General features: G+C 43.7%; 2 protein-coding genes across 13 annotated transcripts in view; one reads left to right on the forward strand and one right to left on the reverse strand.

Annotated features, from left to right (window-relative positions):
- LOC133492743 (differentially expressed in FDCP 6 homolog) overlaps positions 1-23,582 on the reverse strand; it is a 99,974-nt gene that overhangs the window by 57,947 nt on the left and 18,445 nt on the right. Inside the window, exons 1-2 of one of the 7 annotated variants that reach the window (XM_061805390.1) lie at positions 5,037-6,055; positions 1,306-1,435 (exon numbers count right to left, since the gene is read on the reverse strand). The exons of 3 other annotated variants lie outside the window; for them this stretch is intronic. The gene's annotated coding sequence lies outside the window, so the exon portion shown is untranslated. Of the gene's footprint in view, positions 1-308; positions 443-638; positions 840-1,305; positions 2,181-5,036; positions 6,056-23,582 lie in introns of those variants that run through there. 3 more of the 7 variants (XM_061805380.1, XM_061805398.1, XM_061805369.1) reach the window with 3 other exon arrangements.
- troap (trophinin associated protein) overlaps positions 319-23,582 on the forward strand; it is a 59,408-nt gene continuing 36,144 nt past the window's right edge. For 4 of the 6 annotated variants that reach the window (XM_061805294.1, XM_061805311.1, XM_061805302.1 and 1 more), the window contains exons 1-3: positions 319-449; positions 12,529-12,733; positions 12,820-13,216. In XM_061805294.1, coding sequence (XP_061661278.1) covers positions 391-449; positions 12,529-12,733; positions 12,820-13,216 — 661 coding nt within the window. In that variant the 5' untranslated portion in view covers positions 319-390. The remainder of the gene's footprint in view (positions 450-12,528; positions 12,734-12,819; positions 13,217-23,582) is intronic. The other 2 variants (XM_061805330.1, XM_061805339.1) reach the window with 1 other exon arrangement.

The raw sequence follows: 23,582 nt of genomic DNA on the forward strand, positions 1-23,582 counted from the left end.
GCTCGTTCAAGAAGTTAGCAGTCAACTCGCGGTGTGTAAGCATTTAATCTTAAAATTAAACGCGAATCAAACTCATGAAAACAAAGTTCAGACGTCTCGGGGAGTAGCAGGCCGTTTTATCGCCCTACTGTCAGTTAGTGAATGTACGATTTTTTTCATTATTATCCAAGAGCATGGTGCTTCACGTAAATGCCTGGAATGTCAAAGTAATGACAATTTATACTTTGTTTTTTTCCCCTTTATGTTTCTTATATCCTTTTAAATAACTGCATTGATTAATAATTGACAACACAGTAACCAATGGTCACCTGTTCTCCAAAGGACTCCTTTACTGAGCTTCCAGTAGTTCTCCACTCCTGACAGGACACAAGACTAGTTATCTGTTTTATCATGGACGCCTCTCCACTTCGTGTGCAAAGTCAGGATGAAATCCACGCTTACACGCAGAGGTAAGTGCTCAATTATGAGACAAGAAAGTCACCGCTACCACGCAGGTAATTGCAGGCCCGTGTTTAGTGGTTATGGTTGATTATGAATGTGACTTGGTACCTCCTCCAAGTATGTTTTGTTTCTATTGATCTGTGCAGAAAAAGGTTTTTATCAATGATTTAGGATTAAAAACTAGATTGCGCACAGACCTCTTTCACGTGGTAATTTGGCTTCAACTTCCGGTCAGGGCAAAACATTGCTTTGGGTACAATTTCACGTGAAACTTGACATCCTTACAATTGTACATTGTGAAACTGAGTAACATCGAATTTAATTGACCCCTCCGCACAGGGCACTTAACCACGCCTCCTGAAGTGACGTCACACCACGTGCGCCTAAGACAGACAAACAATTAGCAAAAAGGGCGGCGCAGCAAGAAAAGAATAGAGCGAAACTGTCCGATTTACTGGCTGATTTCTCACTCGCATTCTTAGCTAACAGTGAAATATCGTTAAAAAGCAGGCAGCAGGGCTTCAAGTATTTCAGCGAGGGGTATTTCAATGGTATTTACATGCATATCGACGGAGAAACCATTGATATTAGCGCAAGATCTTTCCGGAGTCAGAGGAAGACCGAGAAGCCACATAATATAATATATTATAACCCAAAGATGAATTCGTCATTGACAGTTTCCTAGTTTCGTGTTACCTATCACACTTGTGTCCAGAATCTGTATGTGTATCTGTATAGCCGTTTGTGAACCGCTGTATGAAGGAAAAGAAGAAAGCGAGGCTTGATTTACGAGTTGTTTCTCTTGTTTTCTTTGTGTAACGTCACGCGCTCCCCTCAATAATTATTCTTGAATTAGTGCCGTACCTACGTAAGTCCCGACCAAGTACGACAATCACTACTTTAGTGTCTTCAAACATCCTTCCTTCAGTCTTGGTGTCTTGGTGCACGTCGAAGGCTATTAGGACTGCTAGTCCGGTTTAGCTTAGCTCATTAGCTGCGAACAAAGGGACACGTTTGTGCAGTCAGATCATCGCAAAATATCGCTCAACACAGATCAAGTGTGTCAATCATTCACACGTAGCTATGTTATGCAAGCGAAGAACTGCTAATTCATTTATATGAGACATGTATTGAAAATCAAATAAAGGGCATACCTTCGTGCAAACACAGTCCGGTTTACCGTAGCCGCGAACAAAGGGACACGTTTGTGCAGTCAGATCATCGCAAAATATCGCTCAGCACAGATCAAGTCTGTCAATAATTCACACTTAGCTATGTTATGCAAGCGAAGAACTGCTAATTCATTTATATGAGACATGTATTGAAAATCAAATATAGGGCTTACCTTCGTGCAAACATATCTGTTCCGGTTGATGGATTCAGTTGATGATGCGGTCTTCCACAAAGTTTGATCCATCGAAGACATTTTTCGTACTCGGTCTTCTGTTCCGGTTGATTTTAGATAGATTCAGTTGATGATGCGGTCTTCCACAAAGTTTGATCCATCGAAGACATTTTTCGTACTGGGTCTTCGGTTTTGGAAAGGGTACGAATTGAACTCCACCAACTAGCCTTTCAGGATACCTGTCGTCACTATTACAAAGTCCGTGACTACACCTCTTAAGCATATCTATTGTTAAACAACCCAAATACGCGATAAAACGCTAACAAAAGCTATACTGGACCGTGCAACGTTGTCTGAGGGAACTGGGGGTCCAAAAAGGGGCGTGGTTTATGCAGATCTCTGGCCTCTGATTGGTCAGCGACGCGGATGACGCAATTTCTACGGAGGGGTCAATTGGAATACGTTAGGTTTACCCCTCCTCGAGCCGTCACCTTATCGTGGTGGTGGTGGTGGGGGGAGGGGGGGTTGTGTGATCCTAGGAGCTAACTTGTCTGGGGCTTCATGGCCCTAGTAGTGTCACCCATAGCAAAAAGATCCTCGGTGAGGGACCAAAGTACGACTCCAAAACCCTGATGACAAGTACAAAAATTGGATCTTGGTTTCCCTTACCCAGACGCAGGTCGAAGGCAAGCGCCTGGTGGGCAGGCCTGCATCCATGGGGCTCGGCCGGGCACAGCCCGAAAGGGTAACATGGGTCCCCTTCCCATGGGCTCACCACTTGTGAGAGTGGCCATAGGGGTCCGGTGTGATGTGAGCTGGGCGGTGGGTAAAGGCAGGGACCTTAGCGATCGATCCTAGGCTACAGAAACTAGCTCTAGGGACATGGCAGGGAAGGAACCCAATTTGGTGCGTGAAGTCGAGAAGGTCTGACTATATATAGTCTGGCTCGCCTTTACCCACCGCTTGGGCTCTGGCACCACTCCTCTTGGGAACTCCACTCGAGAGTTGCCAGATGTGATTTTTTCATTTATAGCCAGAATTCCGTCTTCTTTTTTTTTTTTTTTTTAAGTTTTTCTGCAATATTCCGACTGTAACCCGTGCCCGAATCCACACTAGTTCATTTTCCGATCAGACCTTTGCAAGCTAGGCGGAAAATTTGAGACACGTCTGTTGATTGGTTGAATGTGAAACACGCTGAAAGCACCTGTTGTATACGAGGCAGTTTATGTGGCCATTTGCAGTCACTGTGAGCATGCCATCGCACTAGCAAATCGACACAGTCTTCTTCTTTTTCTTTTGGATTGTCCCGTTAGCCACGGCGTGTCATCTTTTTCAATCTTAACTATCTCGTGCATCCTCTTCACTAACACCCACTGTCCTCATGTCTTCCCTCACAACATCCATCAACCTTTTCTTTGGTCCTCCTCTCGCATTTTTGGCTGGCATCCCCATCCTCAGCACCCTTATACCAATATACTCACTCTCTCTTGTCTCTCTTCTCTGAACATGTCCAAACCATGTAAGTCCGCTCTCTCTCACCTTGTCTCCAACTTTGGTTGTCCCTCTGATGAGCTCCTTTCTAATCCTTTCCAACCTGCTCACTCCGAGCGAGAACCTCAACATCTTCATTCATGCTACCTCTAGTTCGGCTTCCTGTTGTTTCTTCATTGCCACAGTCTCTCATCCGTCCATCATGGCCAGCCTCACCATATATTTATATCATATATCATACATTTTATAAACTTTGCCCTTCATCCTAGCAGATACTCTTCTATCACATATAACACCAGACACCTTCCGGCAACTTTTCCATCCTGCTTGTACGCGTTTCTTAATCCGGCAACTTTTCCATCCTGCTTGTACGCGTTTCTTAACTTCCTTACCACACTCACCATTGCTCTGGATTGTTGACCCTAAATATTTGAAGTCGTCCACCCTCGCTATCTCTTCTCCCCGTAGCCTCACTCTTCCCCCTCCACTTTTCTCATTCACACACATATATTCTGTCTTACTTCGGCTAATCTTCATTCCTCTCCTTTCTAGTGCAAACCTCGATCTTTCATTGGTCCTTTGCCTGCTCCCTGCTTTCACTGCAGATCACAATATCATCTACGAACATCATGGTACAAGGGGATTCCAGTCTAACCTCGTCTGTCAGCCTATCCATTACTACCGCAAACAGGAAGGGGCTCAGCGCGGATCCCTGATGCAGTCCCATCTCCACCTTAAATTCTTCTGTCACACCTAAGGCACACCTCACCATTGTTCAGCTGCCATCATACATGTCCTGTACTATTTTAACATACTTCTCTGCCACACCAGACTTACGCATGCAGTACTACAGTTCCTCTCTTGGTACTCTGTCAGAGGCTTTCTCTAGATCCACAAAGACACAATGTGGCTCCTTCTGACCTTCTCTGTACTTTTCCACGAGCATTCTCAAGGCAAATAATGCATCTGTGGTACTCATACTGTTGCTCGCAGATACTTACTTCTGTCCTGAGTCTAGCCTCATCAGGGTTCGGACGTGGCCCTAAAAACCCCTAAATTTTCGAAGGTGCATTTAGTGGCCCCTAAAAGTCTAACAGACGGAAATTGTCAACGGAAGTCACCGTGTTCACAACTAATCGCCATCTTCTCGTCGATATTCAATTGTTCGTTCGTTGTTCGTGAGTAGGCATTTCACTTCGTCTTCGTTACGACGTAGCGTAGTTCTTTCATTGATCCAACTTGTATCACGGGGAAGTGCATTTTTCAAGATGCTTGGGTTGAAAGTAAGGAGTTTGGGAGCTGGGTTCGTCGAAATCCAAAAGATCGGCACATGTTTTACTGCCATCTGTGCAAGCAGAGTTACCAGCTTGAAAAGATGGGCGTCAAAGCGCTGGAGTCGCACCGGAACAACAGGAGACACGCTGATTTGGCGAAGACTCTCTCATTTTCAGTTGGTAGGAATCTGTTTCTAAAATATCAAGATAGTGAAGCATCAACTTCAGGCAGTGGTACTAGCAGTGCACGCGCACCTACAGTTGTCCAGTCATTGACTTCAACCAGCCAGAAGTCAGACTTTATGAACGTAGTTCAATACACAAAGGCGGACTCGTTTAAGGCAGAGATCGTGTGGACGTGAAAAATGATCTGCAGCCATTACAGTTACAAATCTTGTGAAAATAATTCAAAAGTGTTTGCAGTTATGTTTCCAGACAGTGACATTGCTAAAAACTACCACTGTGGGGAAAGGAAGACTTCGTACCTGGCTACATTTGGCATCGCTGCTGACTTTTCATCTCTACTGAGGCAGAAAGTGAAGGCTGAATCAGAGTAAGTTCTCCTCTTTGATGAGTCTCTAAATCATGAGATGCAAGAGAAGCAGCTGGACATTCATGTGCGATTGTGGATTGATGACCGGGTCCGCACTTGCTACCTCACCTCTGAATTCCTGGGACATTCAGCAGCAACTTCAGTCACCAAAAGCTTTTGTTTTATTAATTGGAAGCTGTACAAATCAATTCAAGAACAAATAGAAAAGATGACCACCCGCCGTATGCTGCAGACTGCAAGCTTGGGTCTCCACATCCTCCATAATTCATTTCAAATCGGTTGCGAGGCAGCTGGATGGGGGGGTGGAAGATTTTCTGTGTAAGGTGACCTGCCCAACCAACAGCTCCTTCACTGTTGTTCAGAAAGCAGCACAGGACCCCATCTTTGTTGCCAAGCTTCACTTCTTTCTAATGTGCGCCAGGCTGGTGGAACCATTCCTGAAAGTGTACCAGACTGACAAGCCTACGCTTCCCTTCATCGCAAAGGACATGGGCACCCTCATCAAGACTGATGGAAAAGTTCATCAAGCCTGAAGTCCTTAAAGAAAAGGCAGCCTCCCTCACCAACCTTGTCAAGATTAATGTGGGTGACAAGTCACACTGGGTGGGTTTATTGAAACTAGGCATAGGCTTTGCTGCTGAGAGGCTCCTTCTGAAATCTGGCATTGGAACCGACCATGTAACGCAGGAATTTAGAATGAGCTGCCAAACTTTCCTGGTAAACATGATAGAAAAGTTGCTGGAGAAGAGCCCCATCATATACAGTTTAGTCCGACTACTAAGATGGATGGACCTTCGGCAGATTGCCATGAAAGATGAGAAGGAGAACAACAACAAGAAACTCCCAAAAACCTTAAACAGGGTTCGCACGCGGCCCTAAAAGTCCCCAAAAATCCCTAAATTTTCGAAGGTGCATTTAGGGGCTCCTGAAAGTCCTTAAAAATCTGCAAAATCGGTCAAACTCCTAAAAAGGCCTTAAATTAAAAAAAAAAATCAAAGGGAGGACCTCTACCGCCAAAATTCTCCCTAAAAAGAATTATCTTTTATTTAAAAAAAAAAATAGCGATCCGTCTGGCGTCCAAAACAGCCGGAAATTGTCAACGGAAGTCACCGTGTTGACAACTAGTCGCCATCTTGTCGATATTCCATTGTTTTTTTTCCGTGAGTAGGCATTTCACTTCGTCTTCGTTACGACGTAGCGGAGTTCTTTCATCGATCCAACTTGTATCATGGGGAAGTGCCTTTTTCAATATGCTTCGGTTGAAAGTAAGGAGTTCGGGAGGTGGGTTCGTCGAGATCCAAAAGATCGGCACATGTTTTACTGCCATCTGTGCAAGCAGAGTTACCAGCTTGAAAAGATGGGCGTCAAAGCGTTGGAGTCGCACCGGAAAAACAGGAGACACGCTGATTTGGCGAAGACTCTCTCATTTTCTGTTGGTATGAATCGGTTTCTAAAATATCAAGATAGTGAAGCATCAACTTCAGGCAGTGGTACTGGCAGTGCACGCGCACCTACAGTTGTCCAGCCATCGACTTCAACCAGCCAGAAGTCAGGCTTTATGAACGTAGTTCAAAACACGAAGACGGACTCGTTAAAGGCAGAGATCGTGTGGACTTTAAAAGTGATCTGTAGCCATTACAGTTACAAATCTTGTGAAAATAGTTTGAAAGTGTTTGCAGTCATGTTCCCACACAGGTGACATTGCTAAAAACTACCACTGTTGGGAAAGGAAGACTTCGTACCTGGCTACATTTGGCATATCTGCCCCCTTTTCATCTCTACTGCCTCAAAGCCAAAAAAGCCAGAATAGAGACTGACATATCTACGCTTATTGAGAAGGCTGACAGGCTGTGTGAGGAAGCAGAAGAAAAGAGGAATCTGAGGTTTATCACCGAGGCCAATGCACTCAGAGGCAGAGCAAAGGACAAGAGAGCCACTTTGGCACCTCTGCAGCAACAAATAGAGGAGGCACTGGGTAGGCTCAAGGAGCTAGAGAAGGGGTGCTGAGACAGACATCAGTAGAAGACATTTGTGTATATAGTTACAATTGTAGTTAGAATCTGTTCATCTGTAGACTATGTGAAGATGTTGACAATGGTCATATCAATGAGAACTACCACAAGGGGCGACAGGTGATCACTGTCACAGGTACTGAGGTACTGGGACAGTTGATGAACCAAGAACGGTTGATGGCACCATTGGGTGAGTCTTTTTTCCTTACTCTTGATTTCCCACGATGGTCCTAAATTTTTCGTGTCAGCCCTAAATTTTTTCTGTGTCGGCCCAAAAATTTTCGTGTTAGCCCCTAAAAATGCCCCTAAAAAGCCCTTAAATTTTTTGGGTTAGACTGAGTATGAACCCTGTTAAACATCATGGTGGATCACAGAAGGGTGGCAATTGCGACAGGATTCTGTTCCAGTATTCCAGACTGAGTGAAAAGATCCAAGAAGATGAGAAGATAAGGGTCACTTTCTCTGACTTCAACATCTCTAAGGACAGGCTGGACACGCTCTTCCACTCCACTCTGCATCAGCAGGAAAGCCAGCAGTTCCAGGAGCTATGGGGCGTCATAAAGCAGCTGCTGCTCCTGTCCCATGGACAGGCATCTGTGGAAAGAGGCTTCTCCACAAACAAGGAGGTCACCGAGGACAACCTAAGCAAGGAGTCATTGATTGCTTGGAGGCAAATAGTGGAGGTGGTCCAGCAATATGGAGGGCTTGACATGGTGCCTATCACAAGGGAGGTGTTGATCGCTGTGTCTTCTGCCAGAAGTATTTACGTCCAGCATCTAGAGGAGGAAAGGAAGAAGGATGCATCAAAACAAGCAGAGAAGAGGAAGGCAGCTAAGGTAGAGTTAGACAGCCTCAAAGCCAAAATAGAGACTGACATATCTACACTTATTGAGAAGGCTGACAGGCTGTGTGAGGAAGCAGAAGAAAAGAGGAATCTGAGGTTTATCACCGAGGCCAATGCACTCAGAGGCAGAGCAAAGGACAAGAGAGCCACTTTGGCACCTCTGCAGCAACAAATAGAGGAGGCACTGGGTAGGCTCAAGGAGCTCGAGTAGGGGTGCTGAGACAGACATCAGTAGAAGACATTTGTGTATATGTTGCAATTGTAGTAATCTGTTTTTCTGTAGACTGTTATGTGAAGACATTGACAATGGTCATATCATTGAGAACTACCATAAGGGGTGACAGGTGATCACTGTCACAGGTACTGAGGTACTGGAACCTTTGATGAACCAAGAACAGCCGATGGCACCATTGGGTGAGTCTTTTTTCATTACTCTTGATTTCCCACGATGGCCCAAAATTTTTTCCGTGTCGGCCCTAAATTTTTTGTGTCAGCCCCTAAGAATGCCCCTAAAAAGCCCTTAAATTTTTTTGGTCAGACTGAGTATGAATGAATCATTGTGTGGCTCATCAACTTTATTCCTCTATAATTCCCACAGCTCTGAACATAGCCTTTGTTCTTAAAAATGGGAACTACAACACTTTTCCTCCATTCTTCAGGCATCTTTTCGCCTGCTAGTATTCTGTTGAATAAATTGGTCAAAAACTCCACAGCCATCTCTCGAAATTGCTTCAATACCTCCACCGTTATGTCATCAGGACCAACTGCCTTTCCATTTTTCATCCTTTGTAGTGCCTTTCTGACTTCCCCTTTACTAATCATTGCCACTTCCTGGTCCTTCACACTTGCCTCTTCAACTCTTCCTTCTCTCTCATTTTCTTCATTCATCAACTTCAACAAGTCAACAAGTATTCTTTCCATCTATTTAGCACACTACTGGCACCAGTCAACACATTTCCATCTCCATCCTTAATCACCCTTACCTGCTGCACATCCTTCCCATCTCTATCCCTCTGTCTGGCCGACCTGTAGAGATCCTTTTTCTCCTTCTTTCTTTTTCTAATCTCTTTCCTTGTATGACTCCCTGCACACCACCAAGTCTCCTTCTCCCCTTTTCTACCAGAAGACACACCAAGTACTCTCCTGCCTGTCTCTCTGATTACCTTGGCTGTCGTTGTCCAGTCTTCTGCTGTCCATCGAGAGCCTGTCTTAACTCTTTCCGAAAGGCTGCACAACATTCTTCCTTTCTCAGCTTCCACCAGATAGTTCTCTGCTTTACCTTTGTCTTCTTAATCTTCCTACCCACCACCAGAGTCATCCTACACACCACCATCCTATGCTGTCGAGCTACACTCTCCCCTACCACTACTTTACAGTCAGTAATCTCCTTCAGATTACATCGTCTGCACAAAATATAATCCACCTGCGTGGTTCTACCTCCACTCTTGTAGGTCACTATATGTTCCTCCCTCTTCTGGAAATAAGTGTTCACTACAGCCATCTCCATCCTTTTTGCAAAGTCCACCACCATCTGTCCCTCAAAGTTCCTTTCCTGGATGCCGTACTTACCCATGACTTCTTCATCGCCCCTGGTTCCTTTACCAATATGTCCATTACAATCTGCACCAATCACAACTCTCTCGCTGTCTGGGATACTCAGAACTACTTCATCTAGTTCCTTCCAGAATTTCTCTTTCAACTCTAGGTCACATCCTACCTGTGGGGCATAGCTGCTTACCACATTATACATAACACCCTAAATTGCAAATTTTAGTCTCATCATTCGATCTTGATACTCTTTTCACCTCCAAGACATTCTTAGCCAGCTCTTCCTTTAAAATAACCCTTATAAAAAAATAATCAGCTTTTACGCTGGCTGCCCTTCCTGACGCAACCCTCTGCATTTATCCGGGCTTGGGACCGGCCTACAGATTGCGCTGGTTTGTGCCCCCATAGCGCTGCATTGCAAATCTACACAGTCGATCACGAAAAATCACGTGCGTAAAATTTTTTTTCTGAGTAGAAATATATACATATTGAAAGACATAGCTTATGTTGTGTCGTCTTGACATTTACTTGTTTCTTTGATAAATGTTGTTAACTAAACAAGCCCGTTCCTAAACAATCAGTATTCACCCGGAAACAGCAAATGCAAGTTAACCGCACTGAGCATGTACGGAAGTTAGGCCGAAAAAATTCAAGGAAATTCAGTTACAGCAGGGGTGCTTAATGCGTCGATCGCCAGGCAGTGTGATGGTGCAAGCACACGGGTCATTGATCTTTAATAAAAAAATAAATAATTTTTTTTAAAAAAAAGCCTGGATACCGCATACACATCGAGCAGAATGTCGATTGGTTTTAGCCAGTTGGCCACCATCCTGATACTCCCAAAACGTGCGAGGACATGATTTACAGATTGGATTATGGTTGGGTTTTTCTCAAAATTTGGCATGTAGAATTAAAACTGGTCGTGTGAGCATGAGAATTTTTCAGTTCTGGTAACATGAAGGCTTTTTATTCGACTTGGTAAGCCAAAAAAGGCTAAGTGCAAAGGAAAGACATGACACCACGACTACCAAGAAACCTTGCATATTGCCTTGGCCCAATTTCCGTGACGTAAACCTTTCCCAAAATATGCTGTGAAGCACTATCATCATATCATAGCAAAAAATAAAATGAAGCATTTTTTTGTCATAAAAATGTTACATTTTAAGTCAATTAGTAAGATATATATTTGGAAATAAGGACTTGCAATGTGAAAATGCATGCTCAACGGATTGTTCATTTGTTGTCTCTGCGACGTCCTATTTCAGACAGAAAATTTAAACTTCCTCGCATTTGAAAATCAAATTCAATTTGCATAGTTCTGTATTATGAAATTAATCAAAAAATTCACAGAAAAGGTGTTTTCTTGCTTATCCGCTGATGAAGTTTGGGAAAATATTTACATCGCATTTTCGCGAAAAACCGTTGATCTATAAAGGTGACGTAGAGAGTGACCAGTGAACAACAACAACCGTGAAAAAACTTTGTTCAAGTGAATTAAGATCATCGGAAAATAAAAAAAACTTTTACAAACAAATTTTAACAGTGTCAAAGCAAATCATCCTAACTTACCTGTGGAATGTTTTCTCACAGCCACGAAACTGCCAATTAACACAGTTAATCGCTGCACAGGACAAGCATGGTTGTTTTGGTAGTATCAAGATGGCAGATGGCGACTTCAGTTTTGATGGCCAATGAGGTATCAGTCTTTTTTTAAGATCAGTGCACAAGATGTCCTGGTACTTTACCTGACTCCTCCCCCCTCAGGCTCTTAAAAGGCTACACTCATAATTGCAAACGCCACCATTGCTTTAGTTAAGAACACAGTCTGGGAAACGTAGAGGTAACGAGAGTTAGACATGCTGCTTATGTTTACTCTTGATAATCATGGTTTGAAGAAAAAAAGAATTGCTGTTGCTTTAATGAACGGTGGGTTATGTGAATAAAAGAAGAAAAGGTTGTGAAACTGGATGAGATTTTCTCTTTTTTTTTTTTGAGTTAAAAAAAAAGGTCTAGTCTGAAACCAAAGTAGAAAGTACAGGATGAGATGGTGTATAATGTTAAAATACCACCTTGCCACAGCCGAGGATGAAAGCACAGACACAATACATTGCACAAAAAGCTAATTCTGTATTTTAAATATAGGAGGACACATAACATAACATTAACCTTAAAGGTGTTTAGGAGCATCATTCATCTTTCACCATGCATTGCTAAAGATTTTCTGCAAGCAACATTTCCGTTTTACACTAAGAAAAACATAGTGGGATGTCATTGTGGGTAAAAAAAAAAAAAAAACATTGAAACAAAGTTGGAAGTGACCTTTCAAAGTTATAGTTAGCTTGGTTTGGTTAACAATGTAATTTTTGTTTGTTGACATTTTCATTGTAGGTTTGCAAAAACACAAAATTGTTCTTAAAACTGTTCTGATGGGAATGTAAAAAGCTGTAATCTTAATCTTTGAGCCATTTAGCTTCAATGGATGAGACTGATCTGACCACAGTGCATACTCTGATGTTGCTCACAGTGGTCAAAGTGAGCGCTCATGGGCTTAGTGTGTTTGGTCAGACATGAGGTGAGAGTTCAAAAGCAATTACTTGTAAAAATGGTTGTATTATTTACAATTAGTTTCAATAATTTACAAAAAAAGAAATCAAAACGTTTTTGAATGGTTGCCATATACATGCTATAAAAGCACACTTACATGCCATGATGCAAATTTCACTTGTAGTTTACGAAGTTGAATTTGTATTTGAATTTGTAATTTTTTGGGATAAAAGTATGCACCTAAATAATGATCATATTTTGTACATTTTGAAAACAGAATAGCATTTTTTTATAGTTCTACTAGATATATTTAGTTCATATTACAATTTATAAAGTTTGCACATTGAAATTGAGCTCCGGACCCCTGGCTATTTTTCAGTCTTTTTTCATTCAGTCAAATTACATGCCTGCTGTATGTATGGATTTTTTATTGAAAATGTACTTGATCAGTTTTACCTTCTGGTCTTTCTGCTCAGGGAGAACAATGAGAAAAAGAGGATGCCACTGGTGCCCAAGAACTCGAAGCTTGTGCCCATGCCGAACTTTCCTAATCGGGATTTTGAGAACCAAGATCCTGGGAGGGCGCTGCCCATTCGGCCGAGTAGAATTCCAGTGCTGGTGAAGTCTCTTCATCCTCAAACTGCTTTTTATGATGCTCAGCAGGAACAGAGACACTTGGCTGTGAGTTTGTTCTTTCCATCATTTTGAGACACTATGATTTTCATCTCTTTTTTTTTTTTTGTTAACTCCATGTCACGTAACTGCAGGTGAAAGCCAAGAAGGCAAAGTCATGCGCCAGGCCTACTCCTTTCAACATGTCTGGGCGTAGGAGTTTAAAAATAAATATAACTTCAGAGACAAAAACTGATGCTCATGCTATCCAGTCTGAAAATGTTTTTTCAAAAACCAAGAAGGCAAAAGAGAAACCCATGAAGTGTCTAGGTGTGTTAAAAAGCAAAGTAGCAGCAACAAAGGAGAAATGTAGGTCTCATGAAATGGAGTCTGGCAACTTGAATCCATTAAAGACTGAAAATGTGACACATCAGAAGATTTCCTCCTCTTCTGTTTGTTTTGATAAGATGACCCATCTCACTCTCAAAGATCCAAATGAGATCTCCAATCCAAGTGGGGACCCACAGGATAACCTCTCTAAAGACCCATGTGGTAAGTTCATGATGAAGATTTGCATGCTACTATTGCACTTGCAGTAAGAACTTTGCTCATGTTCCGGGGGAGGCGGGGGACATTGAGTTCAAGTGGACGATGTTCCAGGCCTCCATTGTTAAGGTGGCCGACCAAAGATATGCCTGTTAGGTGGTCGGTGTCTGCCGTGGGGGTAACCCCTGAACAGGTTGATGGACACCAGCAGTGAGGGATGCCATCAAGCTGAAGGAGTCCTCTCGGGCATTTCTGGCCTGTTGGACTCCCAAGACAGATGATGGGTAATGACTGGCCAAGCGAAATGCAGCTTTGGTGGTCGCTGAGGCAATAGCCCGGGCATGGGAGGAGTTCGGTGAGGCCATGAAAAACGACTTCAAGACTGCTTCGAGGAAATTCTGGTCCACCATCTGGCGTCTCAGGAGAGGGAAGCAGTGCACTGTTAACATTGTGAATGGTGAGGATGGTGAACTGCTGACATCAACTTGGGATATTGTGAGTCGGTGGAGAGAATACTTCGAAGACATCCATGAGAAATCAAGAGTCTGTGTTCTCTGAGATGGGCTCTTCTATCTCTGAGGTTAATGTCATGGTGTGGTTAAAAAGCTCCTTTGTGACAGGGCCCTAGAGGTCAATGAGGTTCGCCCAAGTTCCTAAAAGCTCTGGATGTTGTGGGCCTGTCCTGGTTGACATCCCTCTGCAACATCGCATGGACATTGAGGACAGTGCCTCTGGATTGGCAGACTGGCATGGTTGTCCCCTTTCTTAATAAGGAGGACCAGAGGGTGTGTTCTATCTACAGGGGGATCATACTTCTCAGTCTCCCTGGTAACGTCTATTCAAGGGTGCTGGAGAGGAGGATCCGTTGGAAAGTTGAATCTCAGATTCAGGAGGAGCAATGTGGTTTTTGTCCCTGCCGTGGAACTGTGGACCAGCTCCAAACCCTCGACAGGATCCTCGAGAGTGGATCGGACTTCGCCCAACCAGTCAACATGCGTTTTGTGGACTTGGAAAAAATATTTGACTATGTCCCTCGGGGCGTCCTGTGGGGGTTTCTTTGGGGATATGAGGTACCAAACCCCCTGATACGGGCTGATTGATCCCTGTACGACCAGTGTCTAAGTTTGGTCTTTATTGCTGGCAGTAAGTCGGAGTTGTTTGGACTCTGCCAACGCTGCCCTTTGTCACCCAATTTGTGGTAAAGTGGGAGCCAAATCAAAAGGCGAAGTTCTCAATTTACCAATCGATCTACGTTCCTACGCTCGCTTATGGTCACGACCTGTGGGTCTTGACCAAAAGAACAAGATCCCAGATACAAGCGGCCGAAATGAGTTTCCTCCACTGGGTGTCCAGGTTCTCCTTTACAGATAGGCTGAGAAGCTTGGTCATTCGGGAGGGGCTCAGTGTTGGCCCGCTGCTCCTCCACAGTGAGAATCGCCAGATGAGGTGGCTGGCGTATCTGATCCAGATGCGTCCCTGGTGAGGTGTTCTGGGACATCCCACCGGAAACCGGTACCACATGCTCTCGAACTGCTGCCATGTCAGGGACCAACCACACAGGTCAATTTAGGTGGCTCAGCAATGGAGGCGCGGAACATGGTCCACTCGGACTCGATTACCCCTGCCTCTCCCAGAACATGAGCAAACTTCTGTCAAAGGTGGGAGTTGAAATGCCTTCCTCTTGTGTAGAATTAAGGCCTTAAAGTTTTATCTTGTTCTCATCAAACTAGAGATTCTAAAGTCACCCAACCATTTTTATCTGGTCTTAAATAAACTCATTTAACCAATGAATTTCAAACTTCTTTTTAAATGCACATTCACATTTTGAGATAAGCAGTGAACAGACAATGAATATGATGCAATGGAAACAAAGTGTTCAAATGCCTTGAATTTTTTACTCTGTTTTATTGCAGCTATTTGCTAAAATCAAATCAAAGTTCATGTTTTTTCCTCATTAATCTCCACACAGCATCCCATATTGACAGAAAAAAAATGAATTGTTGCAATTTTTTCTGATTTATTCACAAAGAGAATATCAGAAGAACCCTTTCGAGCTGATGCAGCCATGAGTCTTTTTGGGAAAGACACCTGGATTTGGGGATCCTCTCCAGTTCTGTGAGGTTGGATGGTAAACATTGGTGGTCAGCCATTTTCAGCTCTCTCCAGAGATGCTCAGTTGGGTTTAAATCACTGCTTTGGCTTGGCCAATCAAGAACAGCCAGAGTTGTTCTGAACACATTGGTTCATTTTAGCTCTGTCCATAGAGTTATTGTATTGTTAGCGGGTGAACCTTTGTTCCCCAGGAGCACTCTGGAAGAAGGTTTTTGTTCATAATATCTCTGCATTTGGCCGCATTCATCTTTCCTTTGAGTGCCACCAGTTGTCCTGTCCATGCAGCTGAAAAAAAAAACCCTCACAGAATGATACTGCCTCCACCATGCTGTTGGCACTATATTGGACAGGTGATGAGCAGTGGCTGGTTTTCTTCACATATACCGCTTAGAAATAAGGCTAAAAGGTTTAATCTGAGTTTTTTTTTTTTTTTTTTTTTTTTTTTTTAAGCAACCTCTGTGCAAAATTTCATGTGTTGCACCAAAGAGAGCCTTCCATAGGGCCACTCTGCTATAAAGGCTGACGAGTGGAGGGCTACAATGATGTTTGACTTTCTAGAACCCTCCCCCATCTCCCGAATATACCTCGAGAGTTCAGTGATGGTGATCTTTTGCCTCTTCTTTACCTCTCTAACCAAGGCTCTTCTCCCTCATTTGTTCAGTTGAGCTGGACGGTTAGCCCTGGAAGGGTTTTGGTGATCCCAAATGTCTTCCATTTTAGGATTATGGAGGCCACTGTGCTTTCAGGAACCTTAACGTCAGCAAATTAATTTTTTTGTAACTGGCCAGATATGTGTCTTGCCACAATTTTGTCTCTGACCTTTTCAGGCACTGACTTTGACCTCATGATTCCAATTTGCTCTGCCATGCTTTGAGTTGTACGGTCTTATATCGGATCTGATGCCCCAGCTCTTCTCAATGTGGAGGAGCAGCAGCTCGACACTGACCCCCTTTCAATATAAACGAGCTTCTCACCCTACCTCTTAGGGAGAGCCTGGACACCCGCGGTGGAAACTCATTTCAGCCTCTTGTACTGTATTGGGGATCTTGTTCTTTCAGTGATGACTCGCAGCTCGTGCCCATAGGTGAGGGTAGGAACGTAGATTGACTGATAAATTAAGAGCTTTGCTTTTCGATTTAGTTCCCTCTTTACCTCTTCACTTTGAGTTGATTTTTTTTATTTTATTTTATTTTTTTACATAATTTGGGCTTTCTTCTCATGAAAACACCCAAAATTAGTACAGTATGCCCTTGCCCTTTTGCAGGATCAGAGTTTGCCGCCCCGCAAATTTGTGGATTTTTGCCCCCACCCCGGCCCCAACAGGTACCATATTTTCACAACAACAGGGTGCACTTAAAAGTTTCAAATTGTCTCCTCAATACACTGGGCATCACTTTGATCATGTGCGCAACAAGTTCCAAAATCTGCAAATGTTGTGCGACGACTCCAATGAAGTACAACCTAACACAGGTACATCACATCGTGAGCATTCATGGTAACGTGTGTTTGGTGCATGAAAGGTCTACCGTATGATGCTGCTCATGAGGCAGTGAGGAACAATTGGAATTTTACATATCTAAGCAGAAGAAGCTCACAATGCACGAAATGAGCTGCAATAAAAAAAAAAAAAATGCCGTTCAGATTGGATTCACTGGATCGCACAATAACAATTGTGTTCACCAAGTGGCCCTACGGGGGCAAATGCAGCCCAAAGGGGGCACAATTGATTGGTAGCGATTGCAATTGACACGTTGGTGAAGGAAACAGGGGGGGATGAAGAAGTGATGGGTAAGTACGGCATCCAGAAAAACAACTTTTGAGGGACAGATGGTGGTGTACTTTTTAAAAAGGATCCAAAAAGCAGTAGTGAACACTTTTTTTCCCCAGAAGAGGCGGGAACATAGAGTGACCTACAAGAGCGGACGTAGAAGCGCACACGTGGATTATATTTTGTGAAGTCGATGTAATCTGAAGGAGGTTACTGACTGTAAGGTGGGGGTATGAGAGGGTGGAAGCTCAACAGCATAGGAGGGTGGTGTGTAGGATGACTCTGGTGGTGGGTAGGAAGATTAAGAAGACAAAGGTAGAACAGATAACCATGTGGTGGAAGCTGGGAAAGGAAGAATGTTGTGTGGGCTTTGGGAAAGAGGTGAGACGGGCTCTTGATGGACAGGTGGCGCTTCCAGAAGACTGGACTACGACAGCCAAAGTGATCAGAGAGACAGGGAGGAGAGTAATTCGTGTGTCTTCTGGTAGGAAAGGGGAGAAGGAGACTTGGTGGTGGAAGCCCAAATCACAGGAAGTCATACAAGGAAAGAGGTAAGCAAAGAAGTGAGACAGTAAGAAGATTGAAGCGAGGCGAAAGGAATACAGTGAAGAAAATAAGTATTTGAACACCATGCTATATTGCAAGTTCTCCAACTTAGAAATCATGGAGGGGTCTGAAATTTTTATCGTAGGTGCATGTCCACCGTGAGAGAGATAATCTAAAAAGAAAAATCCAGAAATCACAATGTAGGATTTTTTTTAACTATTCATTTATTTCTGTGATACATCTGCAAATAAGTATTTAAACACCTGAGAAAACCAATATCAGGAAGAGCTACCGGAAAACTGGAATACTACTGCCAAGGTACTCAGAGAGGCAGGCAGGAGAGTACTTGTGGTGCCTTCTGGTAGCAAGAGGGGAAAGGAGACTTGGTGGTGGAACCCCAAAACACAGGAAGCCATCCAAGGAAAGAGATTAGCGAAGATGAAGTGGGAGATGGAGAGGACTGAGGAGAGGCGAAAAGAATACATTGAGATACGACGCAGGTCAAAGGTAGAGGTGCCGAAGGCTAAACAAGAGGCATTTGATGACATGTACATCAAGTTGGATATGAAAGAAGGAGAAAAGGATCTCTATAGGTGCCCAGACAGAGGGATAGAGATGGGAAGGATTTGCAGCAAGTAAAGGTGATTAAGGATAGCGATAGAAATATGTTGACTGGTGTCAGTAGTTTGATAAGTAGATGGAAAGAGTAATTTGAGAAGGTAATGAATGAAGAAAATGGAAGAGAAGGTAGAGTAGAAGAAGCAAGCGTGAATGACCAGGAAGTGGCAATGATTAGTAAGGGGGAAGTCAGAAAGCCACGACAAAGGATGAAAAATGGAAAAGCAGTTGGTCCTGATGACATACCGGTGGAGGTATTGAAGCAATTTCAATAGAATACTAGCGGGAGAGAAGATACCTGAAGAATGGAAGAAAAGTGTGCTGATCCCCATTTTAAGAGCAAGGGCAATGTTCAGAGCTGTGGAAACTCGAGGAATAAAAATGATGAGCCACACAATGAAGTTATGGGAAAGAGTAGTGGAGGCTAGACTCGAGACAGATGTATCTGCGAGCAACAATATGGTTGGAGGTGGAGGTTGGACTGCATCAGGGATCTGCGCTGAGCCTCTTCCTGTTTGCGGTAGGAATAGACAGGCTGACAGATGAGGTTAGACTGGAATCCCCTTCGACAATGATGTTTGCAGATATTGTGATCTGTAGTGAAAGCAGGGAGCAGGCGGAGGAACAATTAGAAAGATGGGTGCATGCACTGGAAAGGAGAGGAATGAAGATTAGCCAAAGTAAAACAGAATATATATGCATGAATGAGAGGGGCGGAGGGGGAAGAGTGACGCTCCAGGGAGAAGAGATAGCGAGGGGGGAAGACTTCAAATACTTGGGGTGAACAAAACAGATCAATGGAGAGCAAGGTAATGAAGTGAAGAAACGGGTCCAAGCGGGGTGGAACAGTTGGCGGAAGGTGTCTGGTGTTCTATGTGATAGAAAAGTCTCCGCTAGGATGAAGGGCAAAGTTTATTAAGCAGTGGTGAGGCCGGCCATGTTGTACGGAATCGAGACGGTGGCACTGATGAAACAACAGAAAGAACAACTGCATGTAGGAGAAACGAAGATGCTGAGGTTCTTGCTTGGTGTGAACAGGTTGGATAGGATTAGAAATGAGCTCATGAGAGGGACAGCCAAAGTTGGATGTTTTAGAAACAAGTTTCGAGAGACCAGACTTGGATGGTTTGGACATGTTCAGAGGTGAGAGAGTATATTGGTCGAAAGGTGCTGAGGATGGAGCTGCCAGGCAAAAGATCAAGAGGAAGACCAAAGAAAAGATTTATGGATGTTGTGAGGGAGGAGATGAGGACAGTGGGTGTAAGAGAGGAGGATGCATGAGATAGGCTTAGATGGAAAAAGATGACACGCTGTGGCAACCCCTAACAGGCGAAGCCGAAAGGAAAAGAAAAAAAAGAAAACCAATGTCAATATTTGGTACAGTAGCCTTTGTTTGCAATTACTGAAGTCAAACGTTACCAGTCATTGTTCACCAGGTTTGCACATACTGCAGGAGGGATTTTGGCCAATTCCTCCACACAGATCTTCTTAAGACGGGGTTTCTGGGCTGTCACTCAGAAACACGGAGGTTCAGCTCCCTCCAAAGATTTTCGATTGGGTTTAAGTATGGAGACTGGCTCGCCCACGCCAGAACCTTGATATGCTTCTTACGGAGCCACTCCTTGGGTTTCCTGGCTGTGTGCTTCGGGTCATTGTCTTGTTGAAAGACCCAGCCACGACCCATCTTCAATGCTCTGACTGAGGGAAAGAGGTTGTTCCCCAAAATCTCACAACACATAGCCGCGGTGTAGTCGTCCTGTCTCATGTGCAGAAAAACACCCCCAAAGCATGATGCTACCACCCCCAAGCTCAGCAGTCGGGATGGTGTTCTTGGGATGGAACTTATCATTCGTCTTCCTCCAAACACGGTTAGTGAAATTATGACCAAAAAGTTCAATTTTGGTCTTATCTGACCACAAACCTTTCTCCATTGACTCCTCTGTATCATCCAAATTGTCATTGGCAAAATTAAGACGGGGCTTGACATGTGCTGGTTTAAGCAGGGGACCCTTCCGTTCCATGCATGATTTCAAACCATGACGTCTTAGTATATTACCAACAGTCACCTTGGAAACGGTGGTCCCATCTCTTTTCAGGTCATTGACCAAGTCCTGTCGTGTAGTCCTGTGCTGATTCCTCAACTTTCTAAGGATCATTGAAACCCCATGAGGTGATTTCTTGCATGGGGCGCCACTCCAATTGACCCCTCCGTACAGGGCACTTAACCACGCCTCCTGAAGTGACGTCACGCCACGTGCGCCTACGACAGACAAACAATTTGCAAAAAGGGCGGCGGAGGAAGAAAAGAATAGAGCGAAACTGTCCGATTTACCGGCTGATTTCTCACTCGCATTCTTAGCTAACAGTGAAATATCGTTAAAAAGCAGACAGCAGGGCTTCAAGTATTTCAGTGAGGGGTATTTCAATGGTATTTACATGCATATCGACGGAGAAACCATTGATATTAGCGCGAGATCTTTCCAGAGTCAGAGGAAGACTGAGAAGCCACATAATATAATATATTATAACCCAAAGACGAATTAGTCATTGACAGTTTCCTATTTTCGTGTTTCATATCACACTTGTGTGCAGAATCTGTATATGTATCTGTATAGCCGTTTGTGAACCGCCGTATGAAGGAAAAGAAGGCGAGGCTTGATTTACGAGTTGTTTCTCTCATTTTCTTTGTGTAACGTCACGCGCTCCCCTCAGTAATTATTCTTGAATTAGTGCCGAACCTACGTAAGTCCCGACCGAGTACGACAATCACTACTTTAGTGTCCTCAAACATCCTTCCTTCAGTCTTGGTGTCTTGGTGCACGTCGAAGGCTTTTAGGACTGCTAGTCCGGTTTAGCTTAGCTCATTAGCCGCGACCAAAGGGATACGTTTGTGCAGTCAGATCATCGATAAATATCGCTCAACACAGATCAAGTGTGTCAATCATTTACACGTAGCTATGTTATGCAAGCGAAGAACTGCTAATTCATTTATATGAGACATGTATTGAAAATCAAATATAGTGCTTAACTTCGTGCAAACATATCTGTTCCGGTTGATGGATTCAGTTGATCATGCGGTCTTCCACAATGTTTCATCCATCGAAGACATCTTTTGTACTCAGTCTTCTGTTCCGGTTGATTTTAGATGGATTCAGTTGATGATGCGGTCTTCCACAAAGTTTGATCCATCGAAGACATTTTTTGTACTGGGTCTTCGGTTTTGGAAAGGGTACGAATTGAACTCCACCAACTAGCCTTTCAGGATACCTGTTGTCACTATTATAAAGTCCGTGACTACACCTCTTAACCATATCTATTGTTAAACAACCCAAATACGCAATAAAACGCTAACAAGCTATACTGGACCATGTAACGTTGTCTGAGGGAACTGGGGGTCCAAAAAGGGGCGTGGTTTATGCAGATCTCTGGCCTCTGATTGGTCAGCGACGCGGATGACGCAATTTCTACGGAGGAGTCAATTGAGATCGACCACCATGTTTAGCTTATTCCATTTTCTAATGATTGCTCCAACAGTGGATTTTTTTTCACCAAGCTGCTTGGCAATTTCTCCGGAGCCCTTTCCAGTCGTGTGGAGTTGTACAATTTTGTCTCTAGTGTCTTTGGACAGCTCTTTGGTTTTGGCCATGTTACAAGTTTCAGTCTTACTGACTGTATGGGGTGGACAGGTGTCTTCATGCAGCTAACGACCTCACACAGGTGCATCTGATTCAGCATAATACATTGAGTTGAGGTGGACTTTTAAAGGCGGACTAACAGGTCTCAAATGAGCCAATGAGTGCGCGGGGGATTGCACGATATGCGTTTTTTGATGAATGTATAACAATGGTCTTAAGTGTTATTTGCCCTCGTTTGACATTTCACATTGTTACTTATATTTAGTGAGTTCGTGGTTAAGTTTAGCTGTGTTAAAATCTCGGATAATGAGCAGCGAATTTGGGCGTTTTTCTCAATCCCGTTTATCTGCTCGGTTTGCATTAGCAGTGCTGCGTTCATGCTAGCTTGAGGCTGATATAAATACTGACTAAAATGAAAGGTGTGATCTCACATGGCAAATAAAATGGCTTACAGTTGAAAAACAGCGACTCTAAAAGCGGGCTGCAGTGTGTGCTGAGCTGTGTAACGTCCGTGCACCATTTCTCGTTGATATAAAAGTATATTCCACTGCCTTTCGATTTCCGTGTTAGCTGACCCACACGGTCCGCATGATGGAGGAGGAAGCCGGGGAGCGTGATGGCGGTGTCAGGCACTCGTCCACAAAGCCAAGTTTCGTTGAAGCACAGAGACTCAGAATGTCCAAAGCCTTTCCAGGTCTTAATCACGAGCTGAAGTTCATCCATTTTGTTGGCTAGGGAGCATAGGTTCGCAAGATTGATCGTTGGAAGCGTTATTCATTGTCCCCTCTTTCACAGGCAGATTTGTGTATCAGCTCGCGTTCCTCTTCGTTGCGGGGCTTTGAATAGTGTGGCGTCGAGCAACTCCAGAAAAAGATTCGGTGAAATAGCGAGAGTTGATGGGGAAAAAAAGTCTCGAATACTCACTGATAGTTACCAAGTCCTCTCTTGTGTACTGGAGTCCCGAGACTCCCGAAAAACACACAAACATGCACAATACCAGGGAGAACGTGCCGAAGGGTGCCACAGTGGTAGGCGCCATCTTGATCTTCAGGTTCATGTTCATTGGTCAAATTACTGGGAAATCCATCATCGTTCTCGCCTTGGAGTCGGAGGGCGCCATGATGTTTTCACCGGCTCTGACGTCACGCCCCTTGTCTGGTATTTCTCCTCTGTCTTCGTCTTTTTCAGACGAATCCAGCAATATGCGATAATCTTTTTGCCGATAATGGAAAAATAATATTTCCTTCATAACTGATATCATATATTAATTCCGCACTAAAAACAATTGTATAATTTTAGCAAAAAGGTGCATTGAGGACATTTCATACCCTTTAAGGCAGGGGCGTCCAGACTTTTTTTTTTTTTTTTTTTTTTGCCCCAAGATCTACTTCAAGCATCCAGCCTCTTGCAATGGAGGCGGGGGTGACTTTTTTTTTTTTTTGGACTGACCATTGATGAAATAGAAGGACCAAGTCACAAAGATCTACCCACTACAAAAATGCAAAATATATTTATTTTAAAGTATATTGAGGATTCTTTGTGTAAATTTATGTTTGTGTGCTGAGCATAACCTCACGAGCCAATATTGCACAACACAACTTTAAACATATTTTGTAACTATCTGAGTTCACATTGATGATCACTAAACTCCACACGAATGAAAATGCACACCTGGGCTGTGTCGCTCACGTCA

This window comes from Syngnathoides biaculeatus, chromosome 2 (genome assembly GCF_019802595.1).
Source record: "Syngnathoides biaculeatus isolate LvHL_M chromosome 2, ASM1980259v1, whole genome shotgun sequence".
NCBI classification, from domain to species: Eukaryota; Metazoa; Chordata; class Actinopteri; order Syngnathiformes; family Syngnathidae; genus Syngnathoides; species Syngnathoides biaculeatus.